Genomic DNA, 15,960 nt, shown 5'->3' on the forward strand with positions numbered 1-15,960 from the left:
CATCGCACGGGCATTAATTTGATCTAGTTATTCAAAAACTAATGCCGAACATGTTCATAGTCAATAGAGATGAGGTCATTAGTAATTTCAAACTCGTTTTCATTCTCTAAGCCTTTAATTAGGCAAATTAGAAGCATAAGCCTCAATAGACCCGTAACTCCTCTCTTAAAAAAAAACCCTAAAATTTTCTCTGTTCTCTCTCTTCAAACCTAGCCACTATAGGAAAACTTAGGGGCTGCATTCTATTTTTTATCAATGGTAAGCCCCAAATTCTTCCTTAATTTAATATTTTTAGCCGATAAAGATCACCAACAGTGTGGTGATTATAGTAAGTCCCTCCGTGTAGGGTTTTGTTTGTCCCTCCGTGTAGGGTTTTGTCAGTCTCTCCATGTAGGGTTTAACATAGTTTGTTTGTTTGTTTTTAATGTGTGTGTAGGGATACATATTTGGAAGATTCGTCTAGCAAATTTGTAGAATTACGAGTCTGTTAGAATTGGGGTGCAAATTTAGAAGATTCGTCTTGCAAATTTGGAGATCTTGATGACCAATCAAGTTTTATCACTTTTGCGACTATACATCAATAGAGCTCCGTAAAACACGATGTAATGACATCTAGATTTATCCAGAAGCAGTGCAGAAGCGATGCCATTAGTTTATGGATGTTTAATTCTTGTATTAAGAATTTAGATTACTAAGGGACGATTGTAAGTGCCGAATGACTATTACATAATATTATTTAATGAAATCACCCCTCTTGTTTCTTTAAAAAAAAAAAAAAAAACCAAAAAAACCTCAATACTTTTCCTCCTCACGACTGCTAAATATAATTTGAGAGAGGAGACGCCGCTGGTACTCCGATCCGCCATCACAGTAGAGCAGCGGCCACATCACCCGTCTGAATCTGGTAACCTTAGTAGTTCGTCTGTTATATATACTTGTTCTACTTTTAATTTCATTATCATAGGGTTTCTAGCTTTTCCCTAATTTTTCCTGGGAATTGATTTTTTTTGTTTGTTGTTTAATTTGTAATCGTGTTCAATTAAGGGATTGATGAATTGGACCCCTGATTATGTTTTTTTTTTTAGGGTTTGCTTTATAATGCTAAATTGTAATCAAAGTAAAAGCTTCTTTCTTTTGAAAAAAATAGAATTGATCTTTTTTTTATGGGTTTGTGGATGATTGTTATTCATTACTATTTCCATTAGATTTGTAGGTGAACTTATTTATTTCGAAGACATGGCTTCAGTTTCTGGTAAAGAAAAGAAAGAGAGGGAGAGAATACTTTCTAGAAAAGGAACAACTGTAAATCCAACAAAGCCGCCTGAATTTGGTAAGCCCTCTTCATTCAAAATTTTAGCGTTTCCACTTCACCCCGCTTCCCTTATTTCATGAGATTTGCAAATTATATTCACTCACTGTGTAATTAGATATTACATACACTTATAGAGTTATAGTCGTATGAATTGATGATTATTCATTCATATTTCCATATTATTATTTCATCACTGTATGTTTGGTTTTATTGTAGAAGTGATAGAATTTTTGCAACGTTTTTGGAGAAAATAAAGACATTTTCTTGAAAAGTTAAATCCCATTTTTTTTTTTTTTTCATACTCTGCCTGTTTGGTAAAGAGAGGTTTGGGGTCAATTAACGGATTGAGGCTATATTAACCGTTGAAACACTGAATCCCCTCATATGGTAAGTACTAAGGGCCTGTTCTCTTCCGCTTAATTTCAATTCAGTTCACTTCAGCTCCAATCAATTAAGTTCAGTTCCTAATTTCCTTCTCTCATACACAAATCAGAATCAGTTCAAATCAGTTCAATTCTATTAATTTGTTTTCAGTAAATCAGCTGGGCCCTAAGTAGTGTTTGGAATAGCGGCTTCCATCCATTCATTCTGTTGGTCAATAGAGCGGTTTGAGTTACAATGCCCTTGTCTTATCTTCAAGTATTCTTCTTCCTCAACCCTACAAAAATTGCCCATAATTTGCAAAAATCTACAACTACTTATATTTGAAAACAAGATTATATGCTTTAATAATAGTTTATACTTAAAACAAAATTACATGCTTTAGTAGAGTTATTAGAAAATAATATCAATATAGTGAAATCAATTTTTTCAAATAGATTTACATTAAAGAAAACACTACTATCAACCCACCTGAAACATAAAATTACCATCTCATAAAGGAGGGAGAATAGATGTGGGATATAGAAGGAAGACAAATGAACCTTAAGAACTTTTGTTGCATGTGAGATTTAAACAAAATTCAGTTCTAGATCTTGCTTGAAGCTATTATATATGTGAAGGCCAAAGAAAAAAATTGCAAGGAGAAACAAAATTGAAGATGAAAGAAAGGAGGCAAACAAAGTGAAAATATGGGAGCAGAATCGAAGATGGACTACTAAAGAAAACAAACAAGGGTGAACTAAGGGGTGGGGATGTGGGCTTAGGAGGAAGATGAAGAGTGGTAAAATACAAATTAAAATATTTAGCATTCTAGCATAATTATAATTTTGATGTTTAAGATATTCTTTTCTATTTATCTATTGTATAAGTGTTTTGTTTTAAAATTGTACTATATATATGCTCCACAATTATTTGTGCTAAACAATAAATGTTTATTTTTCTTTTTGTTATTTTACATACTTACGAAGCAACTAACTAGGTTATACCCAAACACATGAGACATGAGTCACATGACTATAATTTTTTGAACATAGATGGTCTTTTAATTTCAATGTTAGTTTATTTTACACTCCCTTTGTTTTCTTTATTTATTATTCTTTTAATTATAATAATAATTATAATTATGCATCACTTGCCTTATTCAAGTGTGTTTTTTAATGCATCACTTTTATATTAGGTAACTTTATACCATGTTTTATTATTCTTTTTTCCCTATTACCCCACCGAATATGTTTTTATCTGCTTTCTCCTTGGTCCTCATTTAAATGATTAAAAAACTACTTTCTTACATACTATTTTTCTTTCATGGTCCACATGGTACTTTTATCAAAATAAATTAATCATTTACCTTCTCCACTTGTACAGTATAATAATAGAGCAAATAAACTCTCTTAAAATTAAGGTGAATGGAATTGATGCATTTTTTAAAAAAACAGAGGGAGTATCTAAAAAGTTCACTATTTATATAATTAACAAAAAGTCCAATAATTTTGCCAATAGGTCAATTTGTACTATCAATTACAAAGTAGATTGCTAGATTTACCCCGTTTTTCTTCTTTCAAATTGCTATTGCAATAAGTTAGTTAAATCAGAAACACCCTTCTTTTCTAAGTAGTTGCATCACTTTGACATGACTTTTTCATAAATATATACAAAACAAATGTTATTATATAAAAGGAAAAATTGGCCGCAACAACACCAAATATGACAAAGGTGCATGTAGTAGCAAAACCTTTCGAGGGAGCACTCCACATCACAAACTATGCACTTGGGTGTATATAACAATATAAATGACACCGACAAAACTGAGATTTCTTCGAAAAGTGAAATCTTCAATAGTTTTAATGCTTTTTATACATATTTTTTTTTAATATATTTTTGTTTGATTTCATCCTACTTGATTTTCTATCTCACGTGACTAAGTAGTCTTCTCTTCCATTAATTCTTTTTCTTTAAACACTTTTTAACCTCCACCATTAAAGTGGATTATTTCAAAAAAAAAAATATCGCTATTATTTTCCTTCGTTTGCTTCATCAGCTACTTTTTTTTTTCTTACACTTCACATGATTGACTTAGTTTCCTCTTCCACTGTATTTAATTTTCTCCCTTTAAATTATTATTCCCTCTGTTTTGTAATAATCGTAATAATAGAGAGGGTAAAGGTTTAGGAAAATTATAGGGTGGGACCAAATGGAGAATTTTATAGTATAAAGTATAGTTAGAGGGAATATATTTAATTGTTAGTAGGAAAGAGAAATAATGAAAAAGTAGTGTAAGTGGGGCTGGGAGGAGAGAGAAATAATAAAATAGTAGTGAGTCATTAACAAATAAGGAAGTGCTACAATTATTATGAAACGGATGAAAAAGGAAAGTGTTGCGATTATTACAAAGTGGAGGGAGTATCTCTCTCCACCTCCACCATTAAAGTGTTGTACATCAAAAACCAGAAAATCAATTTGGCTTAACCTAAAGTCTAATTCTGATATTGTTGTTTGAATTAAGTATTTTGAAGCATTTTGTGGGGCTTGGTATTAGAAATTGACATATGTATCCTGAAATTTGGTGGAATAAAATGGTTTTCGGATGATTTTCTTTTATTTATCAATTTAGTATTTGTTAAGTGGAGAGGGAAAGGAACCTAAGTCAATCACATGAAATTGATATTTAAAAATAAAAAAGTAACAAAAGAAACGAACGAAGAAAATAATAGCGATTTTTTTTTTTTTTTTTTTGAAGGAATCCACTTTGATGGTGGAGGTTAAGAAGTGTTTAAATGAAAATAACTAATAGAAAGGAAGGCTAGCTTAATCACGTGCGATGGAAAATCATCTAAGTTTAATTTTTTTTTTAAAGAATAATAGAATAATGAAAAATCCACTTTTCTCGTGGAATCTTAGTTTGTTGGTGTCATTTATGTTGTTATGTGCACCCAAGTACATAGTTTGTGATGTGGACGCATCTTTGAAAGGTTGTGCTGCCACACGCACCTTTGTCATAGTAGGTGTTGTTGCGGCCAATTTTTTCTATATAAAATGTCGCTGGATTAGTCATAATGTAAAAGGTTAGGTATTGGTAAATTTGTAAGTAAAAAATGATGCATTTATTTAGAAACAGTGGGAATAATACAAATTGCTATTTAAAATTTCAAACCAACTACTACAAATTGCTTTTCAAACCAACTAGTATAAATTGTGACTTGCGAATTGTCAAGGCATCACGTTCATGTTTTTGGATAGTCAGTCATATGAATAGAGTAGTTTCTTGCCTGTAATTCTTTCCGATTTCCCAACAAGTATTTCATTTTCAATTTTTCATATGTTTAGTTGAACTTAATTATTTTTTCTTTTACTTTATTTTTTGAATGGTTTACAAAATGTGTGATTCTTGTAGGTGCACCTAATCCTCTAGATTACGTAGAACAATCCCTCTATGAATCATTTAAGGATTCTGAGAAAGAATTTCAAGATCCACTCTATGATGAACAGCAAAAGAAAGAGAGAATGGATAAAGGGATTGACGGTCATCGTGTGCATATTAGATCTGAACCAGTGATTGAGGTTCTTTCTGTGAGTCTCTGCAACCTAAACCAAAACGATTGCACTTTGAACGCCAGCAACAAAGACGCATGGGAGATCTATGGTACTGTTTATGTCCATGATGGTATGGATCATATGGGTATAGGCAGCAACCGTATTGTTTTTTTTCATCGAGAGGAGGATGTTGATGACCCGGAGATCATCCCTTTGGTTGGTGGTGCCTTAAGCCTAACTGGGCCTGATAGTGTTATGTCAATGGTTAAACCAGTTATTGGCATACATTTATCAGACAAGCTTACAGGTGAAACCCTCATTTTTAACTATGCTCCTTTGCTCAAGACTACGGATACGGCCGGACAACATCATCAGTTAGAACAATTCCACAAAATTACTGTTCCTGGTACTGCTTGTAGTGCTGAGGTGGAGTATCTTGGTCTAACATTTGGTGTTTATGCCCATGTCAAGGTCCAACTCGCTAAGCAACAAGTTGTGAGAAGTGTAAGCTATGAAGAGGATGAGGAAGATGAGGAATATCTTGATATTTATGGCACAATTTCTGCTGCATATAATCTTTATTATTCAGAAAACAAAGTTGATTGCATTAATCTTTTTGAAATCAAGGAGGATTCTGACAAGTCTGAAAAGGTGAGAATTAGGTTTCCTGTTACTGAAATTACACTGTCCAGATCTGTGGTTGCTGTGCCTGCGTATTCACTTCTCACAATTCAAATGAAATTATGGGATCGTGCTAAAAATGAGTTAATTGTTGAGGGCAGCTATGACTTTGAAACGTGTAACTATCCTACAAATATGATTATTGTTGGCCAAAATTGTATAGATGCTAAAGTGACTATTCATTGGAGGGAACCATTTCGTCTGGATGAACCACTTATCAAACAGCATGAATTTGACCCTCAGGAATCCCTCTCTATCCTGGTAAATGTCTGTATTTTTTTTTTGTTTGTTTTTATCATTTTCATTTTAATATCGTTTGGCTTTTCCTTTATCACTTTCAGCTAGTCTTGGATGTAATTACTGTTTCAATGCTGACTTACTCGCATTTATGTTCAGCCTAACTCACCAAGTATTCCAGTATTTCCTGTAGCAGAGGTGTTTTCTGTATTTATCGGTCGCCAAAATGAGGAGCAGTTGAATCTCTATGGCATGGTTAACTTTTGCAGCACCTATGGCGTATTTAATCTCTTCAAAAGAGACAAAACTGATCCTGTTATCTTATCCCCTGGCTGCAATTTATTACCTCTAAAAGGCCCTGGAGATGCTCTCATACCAGGGGACAGTTTTTATGTGTCAGTAGACCTTGAGGATGTTGAGGGTCGTGTGTCGATCAAAGGGCTAGCTCACTCGAGTGTTGGAATTGATAAACATTTGAGTTTTTGGCATGATTGCCTCTTGTGCTCAGTTATAAGAAGTGTGCAAGAGCATAGCTTTGCGGCTATACATTACACGGTCTTCTCTCATGCATTGAAGGCTACACTAAAGATTCGTTTCCTTTTCAATGGTGAACATTCTACTCAAGCTTGTTGCAAAATTTATGGTAATCTTGTTGTTAGCTATGGTGAATATGGGTACGAAACGCCTTATGAGAAATTATATCATCGGATTGTGCTTTTTGAGAGGCTAGAAGAAGATGTTTTAGAAGTTCCATGCAAGGATTTTGATATGGAGCTGCTTAGACCCGTTGTTGCTGTTCCACATGATTCCTTCTTGCGTATTGCAATAAATTTGAGTTGTCAATCAAGTGGTCTTACACAACTCTTGAGGGACACTAAGGAATTTCATGTTGGTAGTGGTGTTAATGGTTTGATCATTGAAGGAGATCAAGTTGGCATCAACATCACTATTGAATGGAGTTGTGCGTAAGTTGTTCCGTGTTTGCTAATTATAGTATAACTTGTAATGTATTGTACTTGGGCCTATTCCGAATCCTCGGATATCAATCTAATCCGAAAATTTCAGATATTCGAAATCTTTCGGATTGGATATTGCGGTATCCGTTATCTAATATTAATTACAATTGGTTAATATTTAATGATTGTTCTCTAATTTTATCCCTAAGTTGTAAAGATATTTTAACAAAATGAGTGATATTGATGCCAATTTGATCTCCTTCAATGCTCACATTGTCTTCTACTAGGGACTTTGAGGTAAAAATGCAAGAGACAATGGCAAATTTTAGCGAAAAGGAGTGTGAGGCTAACTCATTGTCTGAGAAACTTAAGATTCTTGAAGATAAGGTACAGAGTTATGAAGAACAGGTGGGTGAAGCAGCTTTGAAGGCTGCATCTCTAACAGAAGAATTGCATCAGAGTGCTGCTAAGGTATATTCCTTAGAAAGCTCTAATGAAGAACTTAAAAAGATGATTGAGGAAGCTGAGGGTAAAGTGGCACAATCTCTTTCAGAGAAGGAACTTTTGGTGGAAACAAACTCGCAGCTGATGAACAAGGTTGATAAGCTTCAGGAATTTCTTAATTCGGCTGATGCAGAAAAAGAAGCCACTTCTCTTCAACTTGCCTCTCACATGAATACTATCACCGAGTTAACTGAGCAACACTCGAGATCTTTTAAGCAGCACTCTGCTGCTGAAGCTCGTCATTCGCAGGCTGAGGAACAGTTGAAGGAAACAAGTGGTAGACTAGCTGAGAAAGAGAAGGAAGTCGAGGAGTTGGGTGCACGGTTGAGTACCCTTGAAAGCCAAGTGAAAGCATATGAGGAGGAGGCTCGTGAAGCATCTGGGATAGCCGAGTCTAGAAAGGTGGAAATAGAACAGTTAAAGGAGATTGTTGCTACATTAGATGATAAAGAGGCCGAAATCAAGGAACTCAGTGAAAAACTTGTAGCTCTTGAAGGCCAAGTAAAAAAGTATGAAGAGGAGGCTCATGAAGCAGAGGGAATTGCCGAATCAAACAAAGTTGAAATTAGAGAGATGGCTGACAAATTATCTCAGAAAGAGCTTGAAGTTACAGAATTGAAGGAGAAACTTGCTTCCCTTGAAGGCCAGGTAAAGGTTCATGAAGAAGAGGCCGGTCAAGTATCTGGGATAGCTGAATCTAGAAAAGTTCAAATTGAAGACCTGGTTGAAAAATTAAGTCAGAAGGAGATTGAAGTAAAGGAGTTGAATGAAAAGCTTACTTCCCTTGAAGAGCAGCTGACAGTACATAAAGAAGCAGCTCTTGAAGCTTCTGGGATCGCTGAATCAAGAAAATCTGAAATTGAACAGTTGCAAGTATCAGTTGAGGCATTGGCCCAAAAAGAGTTAGAGATCAAGGATTTGAACGAAAAGATAAGCTCTCTTGAAGACCAGCTGAAGAAACACCAAGAAGAGGCTCTAGAGGTTTCAGGGATTGTTGAGTCTAGAAAAGTTGAAATCGAAGACTTGACTGAAAAATTAGGACAAAAGGAAATGGAAGTAAAGGAATTGAACGAAAAGGTTATTTCTCTTGAAGGGCAAGTAACAGTACACCAGGATTCAGCTCGTGAAGCCTCTGGGATCGCTGAATCAAGAAAAGCTGAGATTGAACAGCTGCAGGTTACAGTTGAGACATTAGCTCAAAGGGAGTTGGAGATCAAGGAGTTAAATGAAAAGTTAAGTTCCCTCGAAGACCAGCTGAAGAAGTACCAGGAAGAGGCCCTTGAGGTGTCAGGGATCGCTGAATCTCGAAAACTGGAAGTTGAAGATTTGCTTTTGAAATTACAGGAGCAGGCAAAATTGGCTGATGAACGGCAGGCTCAGTTGGGGCTAGTTGAGACACGTAATGAGGCCTTGGCTGAGGCTAATATGAAGCTCACTCAGGATCTGGCTTTGGCTGAGACTGAACAAAGTGATCTCCAAGCTAAATTATCACATGCTCTTGATGAGAAGGAAGATATTGCTGCAAAATGTTTCTTATCAGACAAGGCGAATGAGGAGTTACGCCAGGAGCTAACTTCTGAAAAGGAAAGGCTTCAGTCTGAGGTTTGTACCTTAAAAAACTTCATGTTATGTTTTATTTCCTAGTTCTTTTATCAAACATTATGTAATAATAAATTACCTCCGACAGATATCTGCAGTTTTAAAGGAGAGCAGCCAGCTTCATGAAACCATTAAAGAACATCAAGCTGTTGTGGTCCAACTAGAAGAGCAGCTGAAAGAATATAGAGGAAAAGAAGATGCTTCAAAGGCCGAGATTGACAATCTAAAGGTTGAAATAACTGAGAAATCTGCCCTGCAAGCAAGGTTGAAAGAACTTGAAGAGCAATATCAGGCAACCGAGGCTCAATTGAAAGAAGAGGTAGGTGTTAAATGAATTTTGAACCTGAATTAAATCTAATTTGTTTGTTTTGAAATATATAAAGAAACTTTTTTTTTTTTTTTTTTTTTTTTGTAGGTTAAAAATCTCCAAACATCTGCTACCACGAGAGAGGTTGATTTGACTTCTCAGTTGGAACATCATGTGCAAAAACTCCAAGATCGAGATTTATTGAATGAAAGGGTTTTGAAACTAAATGAAGAGCTGCAGCTTGCAGAGGCCAATTTAACTAAGCTGGTTAGTTATAAATCTCCTTCATTCCCTATTATTATGATGCTGTTATGACAACCATTTTAGACTTAAATACCATTGGCTTATATACGTTTATCTGCTTTGCTGGTCAAACAGAAAGAGGAAAGTTCAGCAAAGGTCTCTGAATTGGAAGCTGCCAAGAGTCGTACTTCTGAAGAGCTTGATGCCAAAAATAAAGAAATCATGCTTCTTGGAAAGAAAATTGAGGAATTCGAGCAAAAACTCCAGAAGGTTGTAGCAGCATCTAAACAAAAGGTCAGTTTTTTTGAAGTTTTAACTACCAGTCCCCCCACCCCCTCAAAGTACCAACTTGATCAATGTGGTCATAGTGAAATTCCTTCAAAGATAGTTATAATTAGAAATGCAGATTACCATCAAGGCCGTCCTTGAGGGACGACCCTGGTAAATAGAGCCTGGGTGGTTTTATCAGGCGACCTGGATCATACCCTTTTGGGGTGTGTACCTTTGTGCCCTTCCCACTTTTCACACACATTGGCCCCGTCATCTTTACAAGAAATCAAAACTAACATTAGATGGTTAATCTACCTTGACTGTTATGTATGAAGATTGCAGTATAGGAGTACAAAGTAGCATATGTTGAGTGATCTTCCTTTATTGTTTACAGGTCGATGAAAGCAACGCTGATACCAAAGAGGGCGAAACAGAAGTGAGGTCCAGAGATATCGGATCAATGATTTCTAGCCCGACAAAGCGTAAGAGCAAGAAATCAGAAAAATTGTCTGCACAAACCTCACCATCATCCTCAGTGGTTCAGACTCCAACAGCCGAAGCTTCTTCCAGCATGAACATCAAGTTTATCCTGGGAGTTGCACTGGTGTCCATAGTTCTTGGTGTGATCCTAGGGAAAAGATATTAACTTTAGCTTTATTACCTGATTGAGTTGTGGCTTTATTTATTCAAGTTTGGTGAATTGATATTATTTTGCAGTAAGTTGTTTATATAACTCAAGTCTTCAAATTGGTGGCTGTTAAGCTTTAGTTTAATGTCCACCAAGAAGCAGTTTTTGGTCATGTAATTATTACTTGGTTATTTAATGGTGGTGATTTTCTTTTATATTATTATTTTGGGTTGCAAAATTGTGAATTTTGGGAGTTGGGAGTGATAATCACTAATTTTCATTATTGCTTACAGATGTTTGTATAAGAAGTCACAAAAAATCCCCTAAATAAAAAAGGAATTTAGGGTAACAAAAACTAATTAAAAAAAAAGGCATTTTTCTAGATATATGGACGAACTTGTTACATTTTGTTATAAGTTCTACACTTCTACATGAACGACCTCTGAACTAAATAACCTTATACGAAATACTATCAAATTATTCAAGAAAATTAGTATTGCAACCTTCCACGGTTAAATGTTATTTTCATTGGTTTGTATAAAAAAAGTTCATAGAAGTTTTTACCTTTTAAAATTTGTTTTTGTTGTCTGCACAATTTGCTATTTTGTCATTCAATAATCAAATAATAGAACTATATAACGAAGCCACTCAAGTAACACTAGATTCAGTAAGGCAATAATCTCCTCAACACTCAGCTCTTACAAGACTATTGACTAGATGTGATGTTTGTCATCCAAAATCTTATTGCATTATTTTTTATTTTTCGGAAATCCATTTAAAATACTTCTTGATGAAAGACTTTGGCATGAAAAAAGAAAATATCGACATGAATTAAGTTCAGTTCATAATAAGCTCATAAGATTTCAAGTAGAGGAAACACACCCTTAAGAAAAGCTTTTGGTTTCTTAATTAATTTGCATGAAATAAGAAAATTTTGGAAAACAATATTCCGATAAAGTATTTAAGGCCTTGTTCTCTTCATCTTAAAAAAAATAATATTCAGTATAAATAATTTGAGTTCGGTAAAATAAGTTCAGTTCAATATGATTAATTTCAGTTCAATAAAAATGATTTCAGTTCAGTAAACTTAATAACTTTAAAGAAGAAATATAAGGCCCTGTTCACTTCACCTTATTTTTGCTGAACTGAAATTATTTTTGCTAAACTTAAATTATTTATACTGAAGTGAAATCATTTTTACCCGAATTGACATATTATTTACTGATTCTCTATTATATTTTTTCTTTAAAGTTACTAATTTTTACTAAACTGAAATTATTTTTACTGAGTATTATTTTTGTAAGGTGAAGTGAACATGGCCTAATAGAGAATCAGTAAAAATAATTTAAGCCCATGTTCACTTCAACTTTTTTTTTTTTTTTTTTTTTTGAATTGAAATTATTTTTACTGAACTGAAATTATTTTTGCTAAAGTGAAATTAATTTTACAGAATTGAAATTATTTTTACTAAACTAAAGTTATTTTTGCTGAACTAAAATTATTTTTATTGATTCTCTAATATATATTTCTTCTTTAAAGTTACTTATTTTTATTGAATTGAAATTATTATTACTAAGCTGAGCGTATTTACTGAACTAAAATCAATTTTACTGAACTGAATATTTTTAAGTTGAAGTGAACAGGGCCTAGTTTAAGCAAAAATAATTTCAATTCAGTAAAAATAATTTCAATTCAGCAAAAATAAGGTGAAGAGAGCAAGGCCTAAGGAGTACTCATTTGAGAAATATAATAAAGTCCCCCTTAACTTAAGCAAAGGAATGGTGCTACAGCACTGTCACCAACAAGCATCCAAATAGAATGCATAGCAAAAGAAGCCAAGTTAGACAAAAATGGTCCATAACAGGAGCATATACTTTGGTTGTGGTAGATGAGAAGTTCCACCAATTTGAAAGCCACATGCAATAATACCAAAGTATGATTTTCAAATTAGAGGTGAAAAATAGGTCGATTATTACATTAGCTTATATTCGGGTCATTAAATATGATGCCTTTTATAAACAAATTGTTATCCTGCATTTAGACTATTATCCTTTAATGTACAAGATCATCCACATGCTCAATAACTTAGAAAGTATTTCCCTCAAGAATAACTTAGTACAAAGTATTATTTTTATCATATCATCAATCAAATCTTTGTAAAAAAAAAAAAAAAAAAGGATCATCAATTGATTTATACAAAGTTCATTAGTATATTTTAGTGCTACAAGCCTACAGTTATATAGTACAAGGTAAGTTTATGAGCATATGTGTAAATACTTTTGGCTCACCAAAAAGAATTTTGTTGGGTTGATTTCAAATAGACTAGGTCCCCTATATATCTTGCTGCACGAAGTATATGGCGTAAGATTATTCCACAAAATAGCTTGCTGCATTTTTACCAAGGCCCTCTCAAAGACTGGCTTACGAAGAATTTGAACCAATCAGGCTTGATTGATGGTGATTGCTGGGCTACTTAATTAGGGGTAGCAATTTGGTGGATTTGGAGGTGGCGAAATTGTTTTGTGTGCAATATAAGTGATAAAATTCCCGTTGATACTGGTACTTTCTTGCATATTAGATATGATGAGGCTAGAAGGGCTTTAAGTGGTGACTTGGATGAACAACACCGCAAGCATGGACATAAAGTACTAACCGATGTTACCCGGCATGCCCCTGACTTTGGCTGGTAAGTATTGAACTGTGATGGTGCGGCAAAAAGATGTACAGGGCCTGTTGGAGGTGGTGGCATCATCAGGGACCATGAAAGACGCTTTATTTCAGCGTTTGCAGCAAGGTTTGGGCATTGTTCAGCGTTTAAATCCGAAGTCATGGCTCTTACTAGGGAGCTGGAGTTAGCTAAAAATCTTCAAATTTCGAAGTTGGAAATTCAGATGGACAATTTAGCTTGTGTTCAAGCATTGCAACAGAAAATGGTGCCAAGGGGTGAGAGCATCCAAGCTATTCTCTACTGTCAGCGTTTGCTCAAGGAATCAAGATGGCAAATCAAGGTGACACATGTGTATCGTGAAGGCAATAGAGCGGCAGATTGGTTGGTCAACCGCGGAGTCACTCCAGACTCTCAATTGATTATCATTACTGTTGTTCCGTTAGAGTTGAGTCGTATTTTAGAGGAGGACGTTAGGGGCGTGGCTTTACCGCGTCTAGTCCCTCCGTAGCTTAGTTTTAATTGTTTTGTTTTGGTTTGTTTTTTCCTTTTCTTGCTTGAACTTGGTTTGTTTTAGCTCTGCTTTCTTGGTTTTTAACCTAATTTGAATCAAAAAAAGAAAAAAAAAAAATTTGACATTTGCTACCAGCAAAAGAAACTTGTATCACATTTGCTACCTATTTAATATTTTATTTTACTTTACTACCACCCAAATACCAAAAATATATAATTCACTACCAGAAAACGGTTTATGTTAATGTTATTGTTAGTGGGGCACAACCACCGTCTAGCCACCTTCACTGCAGCCACCCCCCTTCCAGCCACCTTCACTGTAGCCACCCTCCTTCCAGCCTTTCTCCCTTCCAGCCACCCTCCTTCCAGCCCTCTTCCAACCACCCTCACTGCCAGCCCCCCTCCCCTCTCCTCTTGCTGAGTTCGAAAACGCCGGAATCAACCTTCAACTCATCCCTTAATCCTCTTGCAATCGATATGTTGTTACATTTTAATTGTACGAACCGAGCTCGAAAAAGTGGAATATGCCCAATATGGTTACATCTTAAGGGGAATCAACCTTCAATGGGATCAAAATCGCCGGAATCAACCTTCAATTCATCCGTCATTGCCTGCTGCTGCTTACCCTCTTCTCAATTCCAAGTCCTTCGTCTTCAACCCTTCACTCTGTTTCTCATTCTACTGATGCTATTACCACTAAACTTCTCATTAAACTCAAGGTTTTAATTTTACGCATTTTCCCTTTTCATTTTTTTTCCAAGCAGCGTGGGAAAGGGGAGTGGGTAGGGACGCCGGCGCCGGCGCTGCCAGCAGCCAGCACGGAGGGGACGGATGACTGACGGGAGGTGGCTGATATTGTTTATTTTTTTTAAGTTTTTTCTTTTTTTTTAATAAATTAAATCATTATTTAATGAAAAATAGGCCCCACTTAACAAAATCTTAACGGATGTTGTTTAGCGGTAGCAAAAGCTATTTGTTGTAACTTTTAAAGATAGTAAAATAAATAAAAAAATATTAAACAGGTAGTAAATGTGACACAAGGTTCGTTCGCTTATAGCAAATGTCAAATTTTCCAACAAAAAAAAATCAATGAAACTACTTTGTTGCGACATTGGATTAAAAACTATATCCTACTTTTTTACAGCGAGGATGGTTCACATAGTGAAAGGATCGATACTTTCATTAAAATATTATGGATCGTCTTTGAAAAGCTAGGAATGAGAGGGTTTTTTTAGAGTACTCGCCCTACATGCTATTGTGGGTAAGATTATTTGAAAAATCAGGGAGGATCTTCAAATTTACCAAAACCTTGATTTGAGAAAATTAGATCAACTACAGATTATGACGGGAATGAATGTTGAGTCACTAGGATTCTTGAGGGTTGGAATAGGAGTGGGAGGTGTTTTAATTAACTCCCCTCTTGATCTTGGCCAACATATAATTATTATGATTTATGGATCGTGGCAGAAACACGCGGGAAATGCAGGTGTTGAATGGACTTTCTCTGAAGATGGTAACGCTTTTCTAGAAGGAGAAGAGGATTTTTGTAGAACTTCATCGGCATTACGAAAATTATAGCTTGCTTTACAATGCTCTCATGGATTTATATGGAATTAACGATGCTGATTCGAATGTTACACGACAAAAGGAACGTGGATATGGCTAATTTCTTCGAAACTATGGAAATCAAGCATTTAGGGATGTTTTTCCAAAATTGTATCATTTGGAAAATGAACAGGACAGGTAAAGACAACACATGATATTGCAAATAGGTGTAGGGTAGGTTTATTTAGCTTTAGTATTTTAATGTTTTTCCTTTTCAATTTGCTCTTCTAAAAAAAAAAAAATTACTTAGTTCAATTTACAACTAACCCTTAGTTTTTGAAAATTGCAACAATGCAGGATAAAAGATCAGTAATGACTAGATGCAAAAGTGTTGCAATAATAGCACAAAAATATAAGTTACAATCATTGTGCCATTCTTACAAATTTACCATGCAAATGACCTAGAAAGAAATTATAAAGGTCTTCAATAATCAATTATATCCAACTACAAGATATATACCATGAATTAAGCAAAAGACTAATTACCTCTACAAGCTAAGCCTTATTGTAAAACAAAAACGTACTTCT

The 15,960-nt window shown here is 34.9% G+C and overlaps 1 protein-coding gene across 3 annotated transcripts; it reads left to right on the top strand.

Moving 5' to 3' along the window:
* Positions 1-621: 621 nt before the first annotated feature.
* LOC110696986 (putative leucine-rich repeat-containing protein DDB_G0290503) lies at positions 622-10,872 on the top strand. Of its 3 annotated transcripts, none has more exons than XM_021874322.1 (9): positions 622-904; positions 1,206-1,330; positions 5,085-6,172; positions 6,302-7,107; positions 7,386-9,204; positions 9,290-9,520; positions 9,617-9,775; positions 9,887-10,045; positions 10,416-10,872. In XM_021874322.1, the coding sequence occupies exons 2-9, from the start codon at positions 1,237-1,239 to the stop codon at positions 10,665-10,667; spliced, it is 4,608 nt and encodes a 1,535-aa protein (XP_021730014.1). In that variant the 5' UTR covers positions 622-904; positions 1,206-1,236; the 3' UTR covers positions 10,668-10,872. The 3 variants fall into 3 exon arrangements, with proteins under 3 accessions (XP_021730014.1, XP_021730015.1, XP_021730016.1); XM_021874323.1 differs by having other exon boundaries at positions 1,214-1,330; XM_021874324.1 differs by having other exon boundaries at positions 623-904; positions 5,085-6,166.
* Positions 10,873-15,960: the final 5,088 nt, after the last annotated feature.

This window comes from Chenopodium quinoa, unplaced genomic scaffold, assembly GCF_001683475.1.
Source record: "Chenopodium quinoa cultivar QQ74 unplaced genomic scaffold, ASM168347v1, whole genome shotgun sequence".
Taxonomy (NCBI): Eukaryota; Viridiplantae; Streptophyta; class Magnoliopsida; order Caryophyllales; family Amaranthaceae; genus Chenopodium; species Chenopodium quinoa.

Coding starts and splice junctions, on each gene's coding strand:
- LOC110696986 (XM_021874322.1), top strand. CDS start 1,237: ATGGCTTCAGTTTCTGGTAAAGAAAAGAAAGAGAGGGAGAGAATACTT. Junction 6,173..6,301: donor CCCTCTCTATCCTGGTAAAT/GTCTGTATTTTT, acceptor ATTTATGTTCAG/CCTAACTCACCAAGTATTCC. Junction 7,108..7,385: donor ACTATTGAATGGAGTTGTGC/GTAAGTTGTTCC, acceptor GTCTTCTACTAG/GGACTTTGAGGTAAAAATGC.